General features: G+C 36.2%; 1 protein-coding gene across 1 annotated transcript in view; it reads right to left on the bottom strand.

Annotated features, from left to right (window-relative positions):
• Nucleotides 1–7,827: 7,827 nt before the first annotated feature.
• Nucleotides 7,828–19,662, bottom strand: part of LOC150096270 (WD repeat-containing protein 27-like) — a 35,963-nt gene continuing 24,128 nt past the window's right edge. Inside the window, exons 4-5 of the mRNA XM_090409640.1 lie at nucleotides 17,637–17,735; nucleotides 7,828–7,992 (exon numbers count right to left, since the gene is read on the bottom strand). Of these exons, the coding sequence (XP_090265766.1) occupies nucleotides 7,933–7,992; nucleotides 17,637–17,735 (159 nt within the window). The 3' untranslated portion in view covers nucleotides 7,828–7,932. The remainder of the gene's footprint in view (nucleotides 7,993–17,636; nucleotides 17,736–19,662) is intronic.

Below are 19,662 nucleotides of genomic sequence, written 5' to 3'. Positions count from 1 at the left end.
ACACATAATAATATCTTATAAACTAAATCTAACATAAAAATCTAAAAATCTAACATTTATTATAAAATAAAATATTGTTATTATTATTATTATACGGTATCTCCATAAAGTCCAGACACTCATCCTGGGAGACCGACACTAGCATTTATACACACAAAACTTACCATGCCACTCCTTAAACTCATTTATGATCAGAGCACTGTATTGATAACTAATTCTGGCAGTCCATTCCCCTCGTTCAGCTATTCACACAAAAAATCTAGTCTACACACCCTCACAAACCATACTCTTACACAACTTCCACAGATGAACCTTCAGTTCTCCATTTGTCATATATTGAAAAATTTCCTTTGTGTCAATTTTATAAAATCCCTTTAATATCTTACAAGTTCCTATCATGCCCTGTCTTCTCTGCCTATCAACTAAACTTTGTAACTCGCACACCTTCAACCTATAAATTAAAGATGCTAAGAAATTATATTCTTGGTTTAATCCTTTATCCAAGTGTAAGCAAATAAAGTTTGTGCATGAAAGTAACTTCATGGGCATATGACCAAGTGGAAAAACTTTCAACACCTTCAAGCAATCCTCATAGGAAGAGACCTGTTACCAGCTTGGTCACTTTTCTGTAAATTCTCTGATCTCCCCAAGAAACCAAGGTGACAAAATCTGTGCACAGCAAGATGTGGCAGAATCATAACCTTAAAAAATGGGATAATAATTTCCTTATCTTTACTTGTTAGTGAGTTTTTCAACAACCAACTAATCCTTTGAGCTATTTTGTCAACTTTTGCAATATGCCATCTGAACTACAACTCCCTGTCCACCATTATCCCCAATTCCCTACTCATCATTTCTCACAGTATGCAACCTTTTCAACCTGAACCTTACATTTTGCAAAATTAAAATGAATTCAAAATCATTATCCTTTACTACAATGCTAATTTCTTTAAATCATTTTGCAAGATATCTACATCAGCTTTACCAACTATTGCCCTCCTATTTTGCATCAACAGCAAACAAATGAATATCTCCCCTCCCCTGCATTAAATCTTTCCCAAAATATCACTGATATAGAAATTAAAGAGCAATGGCCATAGTACAGAATCCTCAGGTCTTCTGCTAGTCACCCTCATTCTACTAGATTCTACTCCACTCCACCATATACTACTCTCTGATGTCTATCAACCTTATCCATGCTACTAGCTTCATATTATTATTATTTCGTGACACCTCCAGGGAGCCCAAAGACTCATCGAGGAAGGGCACTTACTCAACAACTCTTCATCTCCACCAAACTACACCGAACCACTACTACCATCACACAACCACCACTAGCATTTTTTGTTTATGAATTGCATGTGTTCTCAAGGCTGATTTGTCTGCATGCAGAATGAAAAACCCGAATTTCCAGTTTATATACCATTCCAATTGGCTCTAACTTTTGTCATAGTTTTCTATGTGGTATTTCTGTCAAAAGCCTTTGCAAAAGTTCAGCAGTATTATGGTCGAGTCATTTCCTTTACCCAATTCCATTGTCACTTGATTATAAAATGTGCACAGATTACTAAGATAGGACCTATCCTTTACAAAACTGTGCTGCTTACTATTGAGAATCATATCCCTATCCATCCACTGTTGGATTTTACCTTTAACCAACTTTTCCAATATTTTAACAACACTCCTGATATATTAATTGGTCTATAGTTTGCTACTTCTGTCTTGGGGACACCTTCGTGTAATGAAACTATCTTATCCTCTTGCCAGAGCTGAAACTTAGATTGAACAACTTCATCAGAGGCAATGCCAGTTCTCTTGCTCACCCACATAGTTCACAGGCTGACATGCCATCCAGTTCCATGCCATCTGGTGTGAGACTACTACCCTGCTTACTAGAAGCCTGAAGTGGCTTGAAAAACATGTTTGATTAGGGTTTCCAGACTATGTAACAAATAAATAAAAACACAAAACATACAGGAATGGATAGATGAAAATGGTATACTGTATGGGGGACAGCATGGTTTTGTGAAGGGTAGATCATGCCTCAGTAACTTGCTCATGTTTTATAACACAGTGATGGCTGAACTGGATAAGGGTAATGGGTTTACAGTGATACTGCTGGACCTTGCTAAGGCCTTTGGACAGGATACCACATGGAATTCTAATCAGTAAACTGCAGTATATGGGGATGGATATAGGGTTGGTGAGATGGATAGGAGGGTGGTTGATGGCGAGATATCAGAGAGTAGTTTATTCAGGAGTAGAGTCCAACAGACAGCCTGTGACTAGTGGTGTGCCGCAGGGTTCTGTTCTTGGACCACTACTATTTAATTTGTTCATTAACGATATAGATAAGGATCTGAGAGGAACTGTTCATTTGTTTGCTGATGATGCAAAGTTGGGTAGAGCAATAGTGAATGCACATGATGTCAAAATTTTGCAGGATGATTTGGATAGATTGGAGGACTGGGCTAAGGAGAATGGATGTCAATTTAATGTGGCAAAGTGTAAGGTTATGCATTTTGGGGTGAAAACATTAGCAACAGTATACCACATTGGTGGATTGTACTCCAGGAGATTGACGAGGGCAGGGATTTGGGAGTGTTGGAGGATAGGGAGTTGAGGTTTAGGGAACACATTGCAAAAGTGGCTAAATCAGATCTTGCAGGTTGATTTGGATAGATTGTGATGAGGTCAGGGATTTGGGAGTGTTGGTGGATAAAGAGTTGAAGTTTGGGGGGGGGGGTGCAGGCACATTGCAAAAGTGGATAAATCAGCTCATCAAATCACTTGGTTACTGAAGAATACTTTGATGAGCAGAGACAAACAAGTTATTGTTCCTCTGTGTCAAGCCCTGATAAGACCGCATCTTGACTACTGTGTGCCCAGATCTGGGCGTCACGGTTTCTTCTTGATGGGAAGGAGGTGGAGAGGCTGCAAAGGTGAGTGAACAAGATGATAGCAGGTCTATGGAATGAACCTTATGAGAACAGGTTGAAGATTTGTGGGTTGCAGAAAAGGGGATATGATTGAGACATTCAAATTACTGAAGGGGTTCTATAAGATTAATTCAGAGGATATTTTTCAGAACAGGACTGGTGGTGGGAGGACCATCCATGGAAACTTGGCAAGAGTGTGGTTAGCAAGGGTGTTAGAACTAGGTTTTTTACTTGGAGAGTGGTGAATGAGTGGAATAAGCTGCCAGTGTCTGTTGTGGGTGCCATGACTGTGAATGAGTTCAAGGCAAAGTATGATAGATACTGTGTGGATGTTGAATAGTTGTTTTTGACATAATGTTTAGGGCCTTCCTCGATGAGTCTAAGGACTCCTTGGAGTTGCTCATAATATTTTTTTTTTATAATAATAATAATAATAATATAAATTTAATGAAAAATATTTGGAAAAAATCCCTATCAAACCTGCTAATGATGTGCTATAAGTTTTTTCCTATAAAGGATGCTACGTAAGCATGCTATTTCACTTCCTTACTGTCACCTCATCATCCACATGATGAGATGAGAAGTGAAGTGTAAAGTGAAGAAGAAGGTGAAGGTAAGAAATGAAGAGTCACATTAAATCAGGAGTACATAATATCAATACTATTGCAGGAAAAAACCATCTGGGCATATATCATACCATCAGGAACTTGCACTGTGGAAAAGGCATCTATAGCAGATATTATTACTGCTTATATAATTAATTAATAAATAAATCCCTAATGCCATTTTATTTCATAGGCAAGGTTGCTTTTAGCCCTATCATTTTGGAGACTGAGGAGGCAGTTTAATCTCTACTGATAGCAATCAGAGATAGCTAGTCCAAGACTAATGCTAATTATAAGTGATCTGGTGAACAGACAGTAGACAAGTACAGCCATCTAATGGTCCATAATGCAGTATATTACTGTCTGAAATTATGCAGGTTCTGTGGTCGATTTTCTTGAGTTTACAGGATGAAAAAACATAAGCTTCTATTAGAACAAACCCATTTACCAGTGTTTGAGATTGACTGACTCTGGAACTGGTTGAAGAAAGGATTAGAAAAAGTCCCTCTAGCCAACAATCAACTATATTCAAACTGAGAATGGCTTTCTTCAAGCAGCCTAGTGCTATGGATGCAAATGACACTTCCACAGGGCTACACAGACCTTTAATATAATTAATATAGAAATAAAAATAATATAATATAGTTATTACTATATATTGTTATACAGTACTTAATCTTCAATTTACACACTACACCACTAACTATCATCCACTATGCTGGCCACTAACAGTATTTTTGTCAGTGAATTGTGTATCCTCTGGCTGATTTGCCTGTATGCAGGATAAACAACATGGATTTCCAGAGAGGAAAACACTATAACCACTGCATGAACTTAACTAACTCATTTCCTCATTTTCCATTGAAAAAAATAAAATAAAAAATAAAGATTCCTCTTGTCAAATTCAAATGAGAATTCAACTCAGGTCTTTTCTAACTGAAGGGAAAAAAGGTCTCCTGTTGTTCTTCCAAATGTTTTATAGAGGCACTTAATCTTAATAGTCAACCAGAAATGCTCAAACATGGAAGTATAAAGATTTTCTGGAGTGGGGGGAGGGTACAAAATTTAGGTCAAATTCCAATGAATGAAAGAGAACTCTTACAGTATTCATCTATAATCAAAAAAGGAAAATAAAAGTGAATGTAAGAAGTACAGAGGATCCTTATTGATGCACGAGGTAACATTATGCAAGCATACTTAAGGAAAGGATAACAAAAATTGTAGAAGAGAAATGGGAAAAAACAAGTTGGGTTTAGCCCAAACAGTTGAAAAATCATAGGAATATAATGAGGGTCTATTTATAAGTTTTGTGGATCTGTAAAAAAGCATATATGATGATGTGCCATGAGAAAAGCTGTTCAAAACATTAATTATATTGTGTGAATAGACATACAGAACAACATATAATCTATACTTAAAGTGCAGATCAGCAGTTAGAACTGAAATATGTTTGATGCAATCATAGATTAGTGCGACCACCATCATTTATTCATCATCTCTATTGATGATGAAGGAAATTTGGCATTAAATTGATATCAAAATGACAGGAATTCAACTTGACTCTTTAATTTTGAAAGATGATATTATACTCCTAAATAAATCCACTACAAAGTCTTGAGGAATCTTTAACTAAACCGAATAACTACTAACAAATTTAGCTGAAAAATCAGCAATTAAAAAATGAAAGCTCTGAAAATAGGCAAGAACACAGAAAACATCAACTGCTTCTCAATGGGAAACCTACAGAATAGGTAAAACAATTCAGCTTTTTAGATATACTTTTCAATGAAAATGGCAAAATTAAATTTGGAAATAGATAACATGATAAGCGAAAGTTGTAATATGGTAGAGAGCCATGTTCGAAGTTTTTTCACTTGGTTATACTATAAATTAAAGATACCAAGAAATTATATACTTTGTTTAATCCTTTATCCAAATGTAAAACAAAGTTTGCACCTGAAGTATTTTCAGGACTGGGGCAACTTGCCTTAGTATTCCATAATGCAAAGCACATCTCCCTGCAGACATGTATAATGCTACGCATTATGGGAAGGAGTTACTACCCAGACTGGTTTCGACCTTTATTTAGGCCTCTTCAGTGGGAGCCAGACCCAGAGGTGAATTATGCATTATGGGAAGGGTCACCACCCAGACTGGTTTTGACCTTTATTGAGGTCTCTTCAGTGGGAGCCAGATCCACAGGTGATACTTTCACCTCTGTGTCTGGCTCCCACTGAAGAGACCTCAACAAAGGTCGAAACCAGTCTGGGTAGTGACCCTTCCCATAATGCATAGCATTATACATGTCTGCAAGGATATGTATATCCCATAATGCTTTGCATTATGGGATACTAAGTGGAAAACTTAGGAAATACTATGGAAAACTTTGTTTGCTTACACTTGGATAAAAGATTAAACCATGTATATAATTTCTTGGTATCTTTAATTTATGGTAGAGAGCCAGATGAAGAAATTTATACAAAATAAGAGGCAAATTAGCAAACACACTAAACTAACAGTACAAGACAGTGTTTCAACAAATTTTAGTTTATGGATTTGTGGGCTGGGTGAGAAATAAAATGGCTGGATGTAGAGAGAAAGAGACCACAGATATGAGAGTTCCAAGAAAAATTATGGGATGAACAGAAAACAATGGAGAATCATATTAAAAATGAGGATATTATAAAAGAACTTAACACTATTAGTATTTAAGAATAGTTGAGCAGAAATAAGTTAAGTTGGTACAGTCATTTAAACAAAGTCAGAAGAGAAAGGTTAGAAAAACACTTGTATGATGCCAGGAAAATGACTCACAGAACCAAGCATTAAGTGAACTGAATCAGATTTAGTTATGCCTAAGAAGAATGAAATAAAAGATCTGACAATGTTGGAGGTTTGATACAACCAACAAATTACTTGGGAGGAAAATTGTTTATATTATTATTATGTGATGCCTCCAAGGACTCATCTACTCCACTACAAGCTAGTAATACCTTAATTTTGTAGTACTATCACAATATCCTGTGTATCCTTTGAGGGTACAACTATTATTTAAAAGGAATTTGTTCTAACAAAGGAATCTTGACTTTGTAAAAAATACAAACTATAAGATCTCTATTTTATGCTTCTTCTATGTTGTATGAGATACTACACAACTATTGTTGTATCAGATTTATTTCTTTATTCGTATGTGGTTTCCCCCCTTTCTCCCCATCCCTTTGACGTGGTGGTTGAGACTACCTAATGAGAGATTATTTACAGTCATAAAATATATATATATTTTATGACGATAAATCCATGTGTGTTCACAGCACAGCACTAGTTTGCCTGTTTTGAGGGATGAAAAAGCAGAGTTTCTGGATGAAAAAACCATCTATCTCCATATGAGGTAATCATATGAGACCCAGTTTGCAGAAGAAAAAAATCATCTTTCATCAGAACAATGCACCTGCCCACAAAGGTGTTTTGACAATGGGAAAATTAAGTGATCTGCACTATGAATTCTTGGAACACCCACCCTATTTCCCATATTAGGCTCCCTCTGACTTCTATCTCTTCCCAAAACTAAAACTATTCCTCGATGGAAGAGTTTTAGTTTTAGTTTAGTTTCAGTGTTTTTCTTCGAATCAAGAGGTGATTGCAGCTGTAGAGGGGGTATTTTGCAGATCTTACTGAGAACCACTAGAGGGACAGGATAATGGCACTGGAGCATCGCTGGAATAAATGTATTAGTCTTAAGGGAGATTATGTTGAAAAATAAAAATAATTTTGATTTTATAAATTTTGAAATTATAAATTCGTTTTTTTATTGTTAGGCAGAGAACTTTTCAGACCATCCTCGTATGAAGAGGTTCAACATTAATAATGCAGTTTCCAATGCAAGGAATGTGCTGTATGAAACAGATTACTTCATTACAAGAAAGAGCCAAGAGGCTATTTTTCCGGTGGCGTAAATTAAGTTAAGGGGATAATAAATCCCTCATTATTTTAAAGCCAGATACGAAACTCAGAGATCAAAATCTATCGAAATCTAAGCGTTTCATGCCGAATAACTTACAGTTCTTTCGCATGAAACTCTTAGATTTCGATTTCTGAGTTTCGTATCCGGCTTTAAAACAATGAGGGATTTATTATCCCCTTAACTTAGATTACTTCATTATTAATTGGTTTTTAATTGACAAGGGAAAGATTAAGTTCTGTAAGAGACGATTTAAATTCAACACTTATCAAGATCAGGAGAAAAAAATGCCAGATGATTTGTTCTTAATAATATGCAAAAGAAGTCTACTTAAAATTTTATTTCATTAACATATTCAAGATGCGTACTATTTACAATCCATATGACATCCATCATATCTTACAAGAGAATTATCCAGAAAAGCTTTTCCTCATGAAGATGTGTTCTTCCCATAAAGGTATAAGCTAGCATCAAGAGAGGCTACAAGAAGCTATTAAAAAATGAATGCATTTAGTAAGTTTTTTCAATAAAAAAACAGAAATGGATATTAAATCAAATTTTATTATTATTATTATCATTATTATTATGCAAGCACCTCTATGGAGTCCAAACACTCATCGTGGGAGACCCAATCCATCCATACAATCTATCATACCTCACCTTGAATCCATTAACAGAAAAAGCACTCAGAACTGACTCTGGCACTCCATTCCACTCATTCACACTCTCCAAGAAAAAATATCTAGTCCTCACACCCCTACTGACCACACCTTTATTCAACTTCCAGGGATGACTCCCCCCTCGTTCTGATCCCTCTAACCAGGTGCTGAAACATTTCCCCTGCATTTATCCTATAAAATCCTTTAAGCAATTTATGTTTCTATCATATCCTCTCTTTTTCTCCTATCAACCAACTTCTGCAATCCATGCACCTTCAATCTATTCTCATAGAATAAAGTGGCCTGTTGAATTGAATCCTCATAGTGAATGGCCTGTGGAATGTACCCATAATAGGGCACATTCCACAGGCCACTCACCTCTGAATCCTCTCCCCTGCTTCCTCATCCCCAAGAAACCCAGTGGACCAGACTTGAGCACAGTAATCCATATGTGGGTGTACTAAGGATTATAAAGAGGAATTACAACTTCCTTATCTCTACTTGTTAATGTATTCTTCATTAGCCAAGTAATGTTATGGGCTAATTTAGCAACCTTAGCAATATGTCCTCTAAACTTCAACTCTCTGTCTACCACTGCCCCTAAATCTCTAGCTTCATCTATTTATTGGAGTACAGTGCCATCAATGTGATACACAGCTTGTAACTTATTTATCCCAAAATGCATAACTTTACATTTCTCGACATTAAACTGACACCTATTAAATTTTGCCCATACTGACAGCCTATTTAATTCTTCCTATCCAAGCTCCCCACATCGCCTTGATTAACTATTACTCTACCTAATTATGCATCATCAGCAAACAACTGAATATTTCCTTTCAAGTTATTTCCTATATCATTTATGTACAAATTAAACAGCAATGGTCCCAGCACCGAACCTTGTGGCACAGCACACCACTAGTCACTTGATTTTTTGCCTCAATTCTGCCCTCCATATACCACTTTTTGATATCTGTGCAGCAGCCACTTTCTTATCCACTTAACAGTGTCATATCCATCCCCATTTGTGCTAATTTGTGTAACAGTGCTCCGTGTTGTATTCTGTCAAATGCCTTTGCAAAATCCAGCAAAATCATCATCTAGCCATTTCCTTTATCGAACTCAGCAGTTACTCTATTATAAAAAGTTAGTAAATTACTAAGGCATGACCGACCCTTCAGAAAGCCATGTTGACTCTCATACAGTATCATATTTTTGAATTGGATTCTTGAATTCTCTTTTTTTACCAATTTTTCTAGTACTTTGACCATCATGCCTGAGATACTGATTGGTCTATAATTTGCTACAATAGTCTTAGAATCTCCCTTATGCAAAGGAATAATTTTGCCCTCTTTCCATTCCCTTGGAACTCTACCAGAGCTGAGACTTAAATTAAACAGCTTATCCAAAGGCATTGCCAGTTCCTTTGCACATTCTCACATACTTGATATCCCATCTAATCCCACAGCTGTATTGCTGTATTTATATTGAGATTCTCCAATATCCTAAGAACCTCCAATTCATCGACCTCTGTTCTCACATTAGTGTCTGCCACATAGGTTAAAGCAGTAACCTCACTAGGAAGATATATGCCTGCAAAGTTGTTGCTCAGTAACTCAACTATTTTATCCGCTTCCATCTCCTCATGACCACCATCACTCATTAAGGTTAATCTTCCATAGTTATTCTTCCTCGTGCTTGTCACATAATGACAGAACTCTTTGGGATTTCTGTTAGCCTGTTCGGCTAAATTCTTCTCATAATCTGATTTTGCCGTCCTTACCATCTTTACAACATGCTTTTTCCTAAGCAAGTTGTAATGTCACCTTTCTTGCCTGAGCCTTGTACTGTTCATGAGTTTGCTGGTCACCTTTCTCTTTTTATACCCTCCAAAACATTTTCTTCTTCTGCAGCTCGTGTTTAATGATATTATTCATCCATCTAACTTCTACAGATTGAATGTGAAGGGTTTAGTATTTTCAGGGAAGACAGAGAAGATAGGATGGGATAGGAGTACTGCTGATGATAGCAGATGAATTGCAACCAAAAAGAATAGGAGATAGGCAGGAGGGTGGCTGTTCATTTGAAGCAATCTGGTGTGATATTAAGACCATTAAGACAAAATATACAGTTGGTTGTTGCTATAGGCCAGGAAGTTCCACAGATGATCTGGAAAACATTCATTGCCAAACCAAATTAGTACAATGAGTACAGGTTAAGTGATTATGTCGAATATACACTGGAAGGAAGAAAGATTACATGGCAGAAAGGAAATAGAATTTATATACTTGCTGAGGGATAATTACTTAAGACAGCATGTGATGGACAGGACTAGGGGTGGGAGAGTATATCCCATGCACTACTAATATCCTTATCCTGCAGTGTTTTATGCTATTGTATAGATTTAAGCTTTTTCCTAAGCATGTTGTAATCTACTGCCTTGTAGTTCCACAAATACCACTACTCGATAGAGCATTCCTCATGTTTTACAATCTTCCAAGTCAAGACCGCATGGTCACTTTCTCTAATTGGAGGCAATGTGCTCACCTTGTTTATGGATAGCTCTTCTGATCCTATGACTAAGTCTAGTACTGTCCCACCTCTAGTCCCTCCATCACATGCTGCCTTAAGTAATTATCCCTCAGCAGGTGTATAAATTCTATTTCCTTTCTGCCATTGTGATCTTCCTTCCTTCCAGTCTATATCTTCATAGTTGAAGTCCCCCATGATAATCACTTGACCTGTACTCATTGTACTAATTTGGTGATGCATGTTTTCCAGATCATCTATGGAACTCCCTGGCCTATAGCAAAAACCAACTGTATATTTTGTCTTATTGGTCTTAATCTCACACCTGATTTGCTTCAAATGAACAGCCACCATTCCACCTATCTCCTATTCTTTTCGGTTGCAATTCATCTGCTATCCCATCCTATCTTCCCTGAAAATACTAAATCCTTCACATTCAATCCGTGTAACTACATTATCTGCTGTTAGCCAAGTCTCACTAATGCCTATAATTTTTGGCAAGGTTGCACTAACCAATGTCAAAAACTCCTCCCTCTTGTTCCTGATACTTCTGGCATTAGTGTGTAGAAACAACAACATCCCTTTATTCCCCCACCCACTTTTACTTTCTGAATTGACTACCCTAATTTAATATTTTTGAGAGACTAGATTCCTCACTTGGTCATTCTTACACTCACTCGCTTCATGGGTGACTTCACACAAACTCACTTGCTTCCACCCTAATTGCTTAAGTTTCCCTGAATTTGCACATCAGCATGCTCAGTGAACAAAAGCTCTCTCCAGACACCTAACATCAAAAGTATTCAGATGCAGTCCATTTGCATTGCACAAATCCTTCTTTCTGTTAAACAGAGACCACAGATCCACAAATTCTATATAATTCCTTTTGCACAATCTATGTATAGACTCATTGGCTATCAATATCCTCCTCCTCAGTTCGTCTCTTTCATAGCATGGGAGGAGACTTATAATCTTCAGTTTTACCTCTTCTAACAACTCCTTTACATCCTCCCTCATAGAATGCTTCTCACCTCTCAAATCATTGGTACCAACCAAGACAATCATTTTCTTTGACTTACCATTTTGCATCCAGATGGTGTGGCTAATATCATGAATTTTTGCTTCTGGAAAACATGATTTTGTCATACTTTCATTAAGTATTCCCCTGATTATTGAGTCTTCATACATAATTTTCTCCTTTCTCCTTAATAACTTGATCAAAATTTAAGAATTTTCAGCAAACTGTTTCAATGTAGATAGAAGATTAGTGACATGCAATTTAAGGCCATCAGAAAATGCAGAAAGAGCAAAAAAGTAGTATTAATTGTCCTGATATGAATATCAGATATAACATGGCATAATGAAGCCAAAGCATTCCTTCAATTTTGAGAAGTCACCAGAGTTTAAAGTCAATGCCACCCCTCTTAGATGGACACAAAGACTATGTTATAGTCAGGAGTTGGATACATTATTTATTTTTTTATTTTTATCAGAGTATTTATTCATGTATGAAAAGTCAAACTATGGCTGCATTGCACAGGCCTATCTGGTCTCAATTCCACATCTAAGTAATATTCATTCAAATGTCCAAACAACATCAAATACACATTTTAATCCACTCTCTGATTCAATCAGAGATGGCAGATGCTCATAGTAGATTCAATAAGTTAAACAGACAGTTTTTAAAAAGGAGAAATCATAATGATTTCATGACAAGAAATCATGGCAAGTAAGTCAGCATGTGCTTAGAGAATACAGAAAAAAATGTAACAAAACTAAGTTATGTGTAAAAATGGCTAAACAAAAGTATATGGAAAAAATATAGAAGATAAATATCATGAAGTTAACAAAATGTTTTGGATAAATATTCACAAAGTGAATGTTATTCAAAAAAGGAATTAGAACTAAAGATGACATAAAAATGAGGATATGGATACTACTCTAGATGTCTGGAGTACTTGCACTGAAAATTATTAAATGATATAAGCAGTGAAAGAACAGTGGCAGAAAATATGCAGCAAGGAATACAGTAATGAGAACATTTCCATATATGAGATGGGAAATGCTGTTAATAATCTGAAATGTGGAAAAGCAACTGGAGAAGATGACACCTGATGAAAAATGCTTAACCACGCAGAATCTGGATAGCATGGTCAAAAGTTCAAATTCTGGATGACTGAAGTGAGTTCTTATAATACCCAACTATAAAAACTGAATGTGAGACATTTAGAACAATGAGGAATTTCCCTGCTGGGCATTTCAGGCAAGATTTATGAAAACATACTTGAGAAGAAACTAAGAAAGATTGTGCAATAGCACCTTGGGGAAAAACAAGTAAGGTTCAGGTCAAATAAGTATTGTCAGAACCAGATTTTCATTTAAGACAAATAATTAAAACTTAATCTTGGAAATGCAAGAAGGATATGTAATTAAGTTTTGCAATTCTCAAAAAGGCATATGATAAGGTGCCAAGAGAAAAGCTTTTCAAAATGCTACATTTTATGATGTAAACAGGACATTATACAGACTGATATATACCACACACTTGTACATTGGCATTAGAATTGAGGGAAGTACAAAAGATGATGGAAAATCAGGTGTAAAGCATGGATGCATGATATCTGATTTGTCATTCATTATCTAAAGGATCACATTATGAAGGAGAGTGGCCCTTAAGAAAATATACTATGTCTTCAGGATTTCCTAAATAACTGCAATAACAAATTTAGGATTAAAATCAGCAATAAAAAGATAATTAGCCAAAATACTGAACTAGTAGTATATAAGATGTGTTTAACCCAATCTGAACTTAAGGTTGACTTAGAAATATGAATTCTGAGCAAATGGGGAGTGAAGTGATGGCATTGATAGTGAAATCATGTTAAATGAAAATATTAGATTAGAAAGTAATTTAACATTGTTAGCATTCAGGAATGTGAGCAGAACTAATCTAAGGCAGTTTGTATGGCAACTTAAACAGAATGGGAGAACAGTTAGCACACCAGGTGTCTCATGCCAGAAGAGCAGGAAATACTAGAGACCTAACAACTAACAGATTAATTTGGAAGAAAACCGCTGATAAGATACTAGTAATAATTAAGTACTACTGTACTAAATTATTACTAGTATTGTAGCGTCCTACGATACTAGTAATAATTTAGAGATACAGGATGCTACAGTAGTAGTGTTCTGTATCTCTCGCAAGTACTTGTCAGGAAACTATGACAATGATGAGATGTTATATTATTATTACATGACACCTCTAAGGAGTCCTTAGGCTCAGTGTGAAGTCCATTTATTCGTGCACATATGTTCTGATACCTCATTCACTGTTTAATGTTCAAAACTACAGCTAGCCCCTTTCTTCCAACTTCACTGAATTCAGCCATAGAGATGCTCTTTCTATCAACAATAATGTCACATTAATTGTTAACTTGTCTACCAGAATGACATATAATTCTACCAGTCTTGTTTTCTTCTGTATCAATAAATAATCCTTATAAATATAGTTATAATATTAGTTGAAATCACAACTTAGTGTAGTTTTCCCCTGTGGAGAAACTCATACTCTAAATGAGTTCAACTCCAAATTAATGAAACAAATTATTCTTCATATTTGTCATTCCTTCTGCTATTGTTCTTTGGAATAATCTCTTTCTGTATGTATTTCCAAAAAGTACATACAATTCAAAAAGTATATACAGTATTTCCAAAAAAGTTATTAATCTAATGTTAATAACTTTCAATAACTTTCTTCTGATCCTTCCACCTCTCACAATAGAGATGTATTATCAGTTGAAATCTTTTGTGTTTTAGATACTATTAAAAATATTTCAGCATAAAAAAAACAGATTTTACTCTGATTTTCTAAGAAAGATATGAATTAGTCAGGAACCTGACTGATAGACATCTAAAGACTCATAAAGTTAGATGTCTTAGCAATAATTCTATACAATTTAATCTCACAAGCAGCTATATTGCTATTCAATGTCTTAAATTTGCAATATACATTTTATCCAGCTGAAAAACAACGAGAACAGTCCACCAACATCCTATGAAGGCATAACTTCACCCTTCTAAGAGATGCAAATTCCAAAAAGTATATATATATGCAGTCAGCTTAATTAATCGAGTACACCCACAGGTTGCTAGTTTGAATTTCAATGTGGGATGAATATTTCTGATTGTCTCTAAGTAGTGACAATCAATTTAAGAGATGAACCACTTCATCTCTTAGCATGCCATCCAGTCATTTTCGACTCTTGGTGATCCTGACCTGGTCAAATTATGCATTGCTTTCCTGATTACAACATATTGCATTTAGTCAGAAGATAGTGATTAGTGGTATCTCTGTCATATTTGTATTATGCATACATCTGGATGGATGATCTGTTTATTTTGAACAAAAACAAGTTTTTGAGATGTGGGGAAGAGAGAAATTTGATCTCTTCTAGGATGCATAACTCTGCTGAAGGCTGGGTTGGTTGGTTGGACAGATGGGATTTCCACTCTCCAATCAAGGCAATGGGTTCAAATCCCAATTTCTGAAAGCATTAGATGATTTTCTGCCCAGTGCAACATTGAAAGTCTGAAATGATTTGAATAAAGTAGAATCAACTCTCATTACAGCAAACTTGTAAGAACCATGGGAATTTGCTGTTAGTGCATTTTCTTTCAAGCAGTGTTTGTTGAAATTTGGGGCGAGACTTTTTTTTGACAATTTGTTATAGTGAGTGAGTTTGTCATAAACAGTGTTTGCTACAATAGGGGTAGGTATACCATTGTTTGGTATTTAAAGTAAGGACTTTGGTATTTAAAGTATTTAAACTGGACTATCAAATCCTTAGCTCACTCATGGTACAAAGTATATAATAAGTTTATAACCATTTTGGGGAGGAGGAGGAGATTCACATGAAAAAAAATGTAACTCAAACTCACTTGAAAAGAGCTACAAAGTCTTTGCAAGTAGTCATTTGTCATTCGTATCTACTAGATAAAATATATCTCAAATTGACTGTGTATTTGGAATCTTTCCAAATATTTTTCTATGCAAATTATTATTATTATTACGAGACCTCCAGGGATCAAGGATTCATCATGCCTTCTCTTAAACTCATTCACACTAGATGCACTCACAACTTTAACAGGCAAACTGTTCCACTCATTCATGGGGTCTATGAGAGAAAAATCTAGCTCTTACCCCTTTCTTAACTGCACACAAACTTAACTTATCTATCATATCATTCCTCTCTCTTCTGTCTACCAGGGTCTGTAGTCTGCATGCTCTCAATCTATCCTTATAATCTACATTCCATTATCCCAATATCATCTTTTTAACTCTTCTTTTCAGTCTTTCCACTGCTTCTTATCCATCTGGGACCCAGGAGATCGAATCTGTGTGCAGTAGTCCAGGTAAGACCTTGTAAAGATGCAAAATGACGTCTGTATTCTTATATGCCAATGTTTGTTTCAACATTGCAATTATCCTCTGAGTTGTATTTGAAATTTGTGGTATGTGACTTTTGAACTTCAACTTTCTATCCACCATCTCTAGCTTTGTCACTTACATCAAACATAATTCCACCAATATAATATGTTGCTGGATATTGCATTATGCACTTTGGCATGATGAATTGATGATGCAAATAATGATGAATTGACAGTCATCATTATTTGCCCACACTTCTAGTCTATTCAAATCATCCTATAAATGCTGTATATCAATAGCATCTCTGATTGCTCTGCCTATCTTTGCATCATCAGCAAACTGAAGATCTCCTGTCTTTCCAATATCATTAATGTATGGATCAACCAAAAATGGTCCAAAGACTGATCTCTGAGTTACACCAGTCATCTTCAATTTGACAGATTTACATCCCCCATATACTACTTTCTGATCTCTGCTCATCAGCCACCCAAGTGATTAAGAATATGTTAATTTTGGAAGCCCATGTAACTAAGAATTGTTTAATATGCAATGCTGAGAAAACAATGGATCACCATGGATAGTAGGTTATTATACTATGCTAAGTGTATTTTAGAGCCAACTTGTTTGTTTGTTTGTTTAGCAGGTGGATAAAAGTACTAAATCTTAGGGTGAAAAGTTCATGTGCTTCTATATGAAACTGGCTAGCTCCATTATAAATGTTTCTTGTTTTATGCCAGTACCTTGACTGATGTACAGCAATTAAATCCCATTTTTAAAGCTTTCTGCTAATGCCACAGTATTTGCTTCACTCACCCTATGGATGCATTGGGTTTGTTTAGAATTAACCTTGAAGCATTTGTTACAATGAAATGCTGACTATATAACAAATGAAACGCATGCTGTACTACTAAATGATAATTGATTTTTAATTAACTTAAGGAATTCACAACATACACTAGAATATAAATTAAATTAAACTTTAATATATATTTCCAATATTTCAGTTGAGGTTTGGCATGATGCCAAACCTCAACAAATTTGGTTGCATGAGACTGCCCCAGATTTGAGAGACGTACATCAGGAGACCTTCAGCCCAACGGTCAAGAATACCTACATAACCTGCTAGGGGGCACCATCAGGACTTTTAGAAGAAACAATAACTTACTCGCTTCGTCCTCATTTACTGTGTGTGGTGCCTGCATGCACGTGTCTTTATTTTACGTTCCTTTGAAGATGGCAACATGACGTTCCCGAAATATTGGAAATATATATTAAAGTTTAATTTAATTTATATTCTAGTGTACGTTGTGAATTCCTTAAGTTAATTAATAATCATGTATAATCAACATATAAGCCTTTCTATGAGAATTAAATGATAATTATCCATGTTGGCACTTACAAAAAGCAAGGAAAATATTACTTTCAAGTGTGAAGCATTTATCTCAACTTAAAACAAGAGGAAAAACACTGTAATTACATTTTATATAAATGTTTTATAGTAAAAGACAAAAAACATACATGTGATTTCCTAAGCAAAAAAGAAACTTGTGAAATAGTACCACTATGTTCACTCAACTTATGAAGGTAGCCAGCAGTTCTTAAATCATAGATGCATACCTATAAAATAACAATATCTTACATCATCAGATTTTTAATTATTTAAATTATTGGTAAACAAAGCACAGTGTTTAAATTTCAAAATTTTATTATACATAAATACTAAGAAAATATCCAAAAATATGAGCATATCTATCTATCTATCTATATTTTTATACATACAAGGTGGTTCAAAATTCAACGTACAAACTTTGAGGGGAGGTAGAGAACATCAAAATCAACCATATTCACATAGGAAAGCATGACTGGAAATGCCACCCAAAAGTAATAGGTGGCGCTGTTTGCCAGTGCTCCAGGTGAGCAGTTAGGGCTTCCTCATTCAAGCTTTTGAGAACGATGCATGTTCTTCATACGTCGAACTTTGATTCGTCGTCGAACGAGGTGCATGGGAGACATGCACCTCGTTCACAGGTTAGCTGACAGTAATGGAAGAGCTGCTGTACGAATGTATCGTGAAAGGTACCCAAACAGACATGTACTGCATCACCAAATGTTTGCGCATTTGCATCAGAATTTGTGTGACTGTGGATCATTCAGGGATTGCAGGCATGATAGTGGGCAGCCATGATCGATGCGAAATCCCACCATGGAAGAGGAGGTGTTGCATGCGATGGACAATAATCCAGAGACAAGCACATGTGCTGTTGCCTCTGCTATAGGAGTATCTCGATCCAGTGTGCTGCGCATTTTGCACTCTGAGTCCTTTCATCCATTTCATCTGCAATGGGTCAAGTTACTGATGGCCGAAGATTATCCTCGACATGTGGAATTCACGCAGTGGTTTCTGCAGAAAAGTGCCATAGACCCGGATTTTCCAACTTGTGCTTTGTTCACGGATGAAGCTCATTGACCCACAAAGGGGTCTTCAACCACCACAATGCTCGTGTGTGGGCCCATGAGACCCCACACGCTGTACGATCGCATGCTGCACAACAACACTTTGCCATTAATGTATGGGCAGGTATCGTCGCTATTTAGTCGGCCCATACCTGTTACCATTACCACTCCGACTGGACTCCCAGAAGTATCGGACCTTTCTGGAAGAAGTTCTGCCAGATTTACTGAACAATATTCCAAAGACTGTTCGTCAGCAGATGTGGTTCCAACAGGTTTCAATAGGGCTCCAGCCCATTTTGGCATTTCTGTGTGTCAATATTTGGACAGGTCCTTTGGGAATCGATGGATTGGGCGTGGTGGACCCGTTGCATGCCCCCCCCCCCCCCCCACTCACCTGATTTATTGAGCATTGATTTCTTTCTGTGGGGGACCCTTAAAGCAATGATGTACTACAAAACGCCTGTTGCCTCTGACATGGAGGCAACAGGCAAGAATCGCCATCGCCGCTGCTAATATCAGGGAAACTCCAGGTATTTTCTAAAATGTACGGCAATCAATCCGTCGTCGGTGTCAGGCATGCATCATTGCTAATGGTCATAACTTTGAGCGCCTGATGTGAAACTATATTATGTATCCAACTACTATTGAACTGTTCAGTTAGCCTAATAAAGTTTTTTACACTACTTACTGCCTTGTATTATTTCTGTATCCCTGTTAGAACCTTCCAGTAGCGTTTCCAGTCATGCTTCCCTATGTGAATATGGTTGATTTTGATGTTCTCTACCTCCCCTCAAAGTTTGTACGTGGAATTTTGAACCACCCTGTATATATATAGCATTCAAAAAAGTTATAGAATGAAGCTAACCTAGAAGACTGACTCTATTAATTAATTTTTTGTAGGGTACCTTGTTTACACAATAATCATGTACATTATATGTTCGAGTCTCTGTATCTCAGACAGTAATAATGATGCCCTCTGATTGCACTTCTATTAATCCGTTCTAGCATGCAAAGTACCTTCATATGAGCTTTGCAACTGAAGGTGAGTTAAGTGGTCTCATACAGCTTCTCTCCCAGAAATTTGGGATTT

Source organism: Typopeltis vanoorti, chromosome 19 (assembly GCF_054136105.1).
Source record: "Typopeltis vanoorti isolate ZY-2024b chromosome 19, IOZ_Tvanoo_1.0, whole genome shotgun sequence".
Taxonomy (NCBI): Eukaryota; Metazoa; Arthropoda; class Arachnida; order Uropygi; family Thelyphonidae; genus Typopeltis; species Typopeltis vanoorti.
This window is presented reverse-complemented; position numbering and strand designations above follow the sequence as displayed.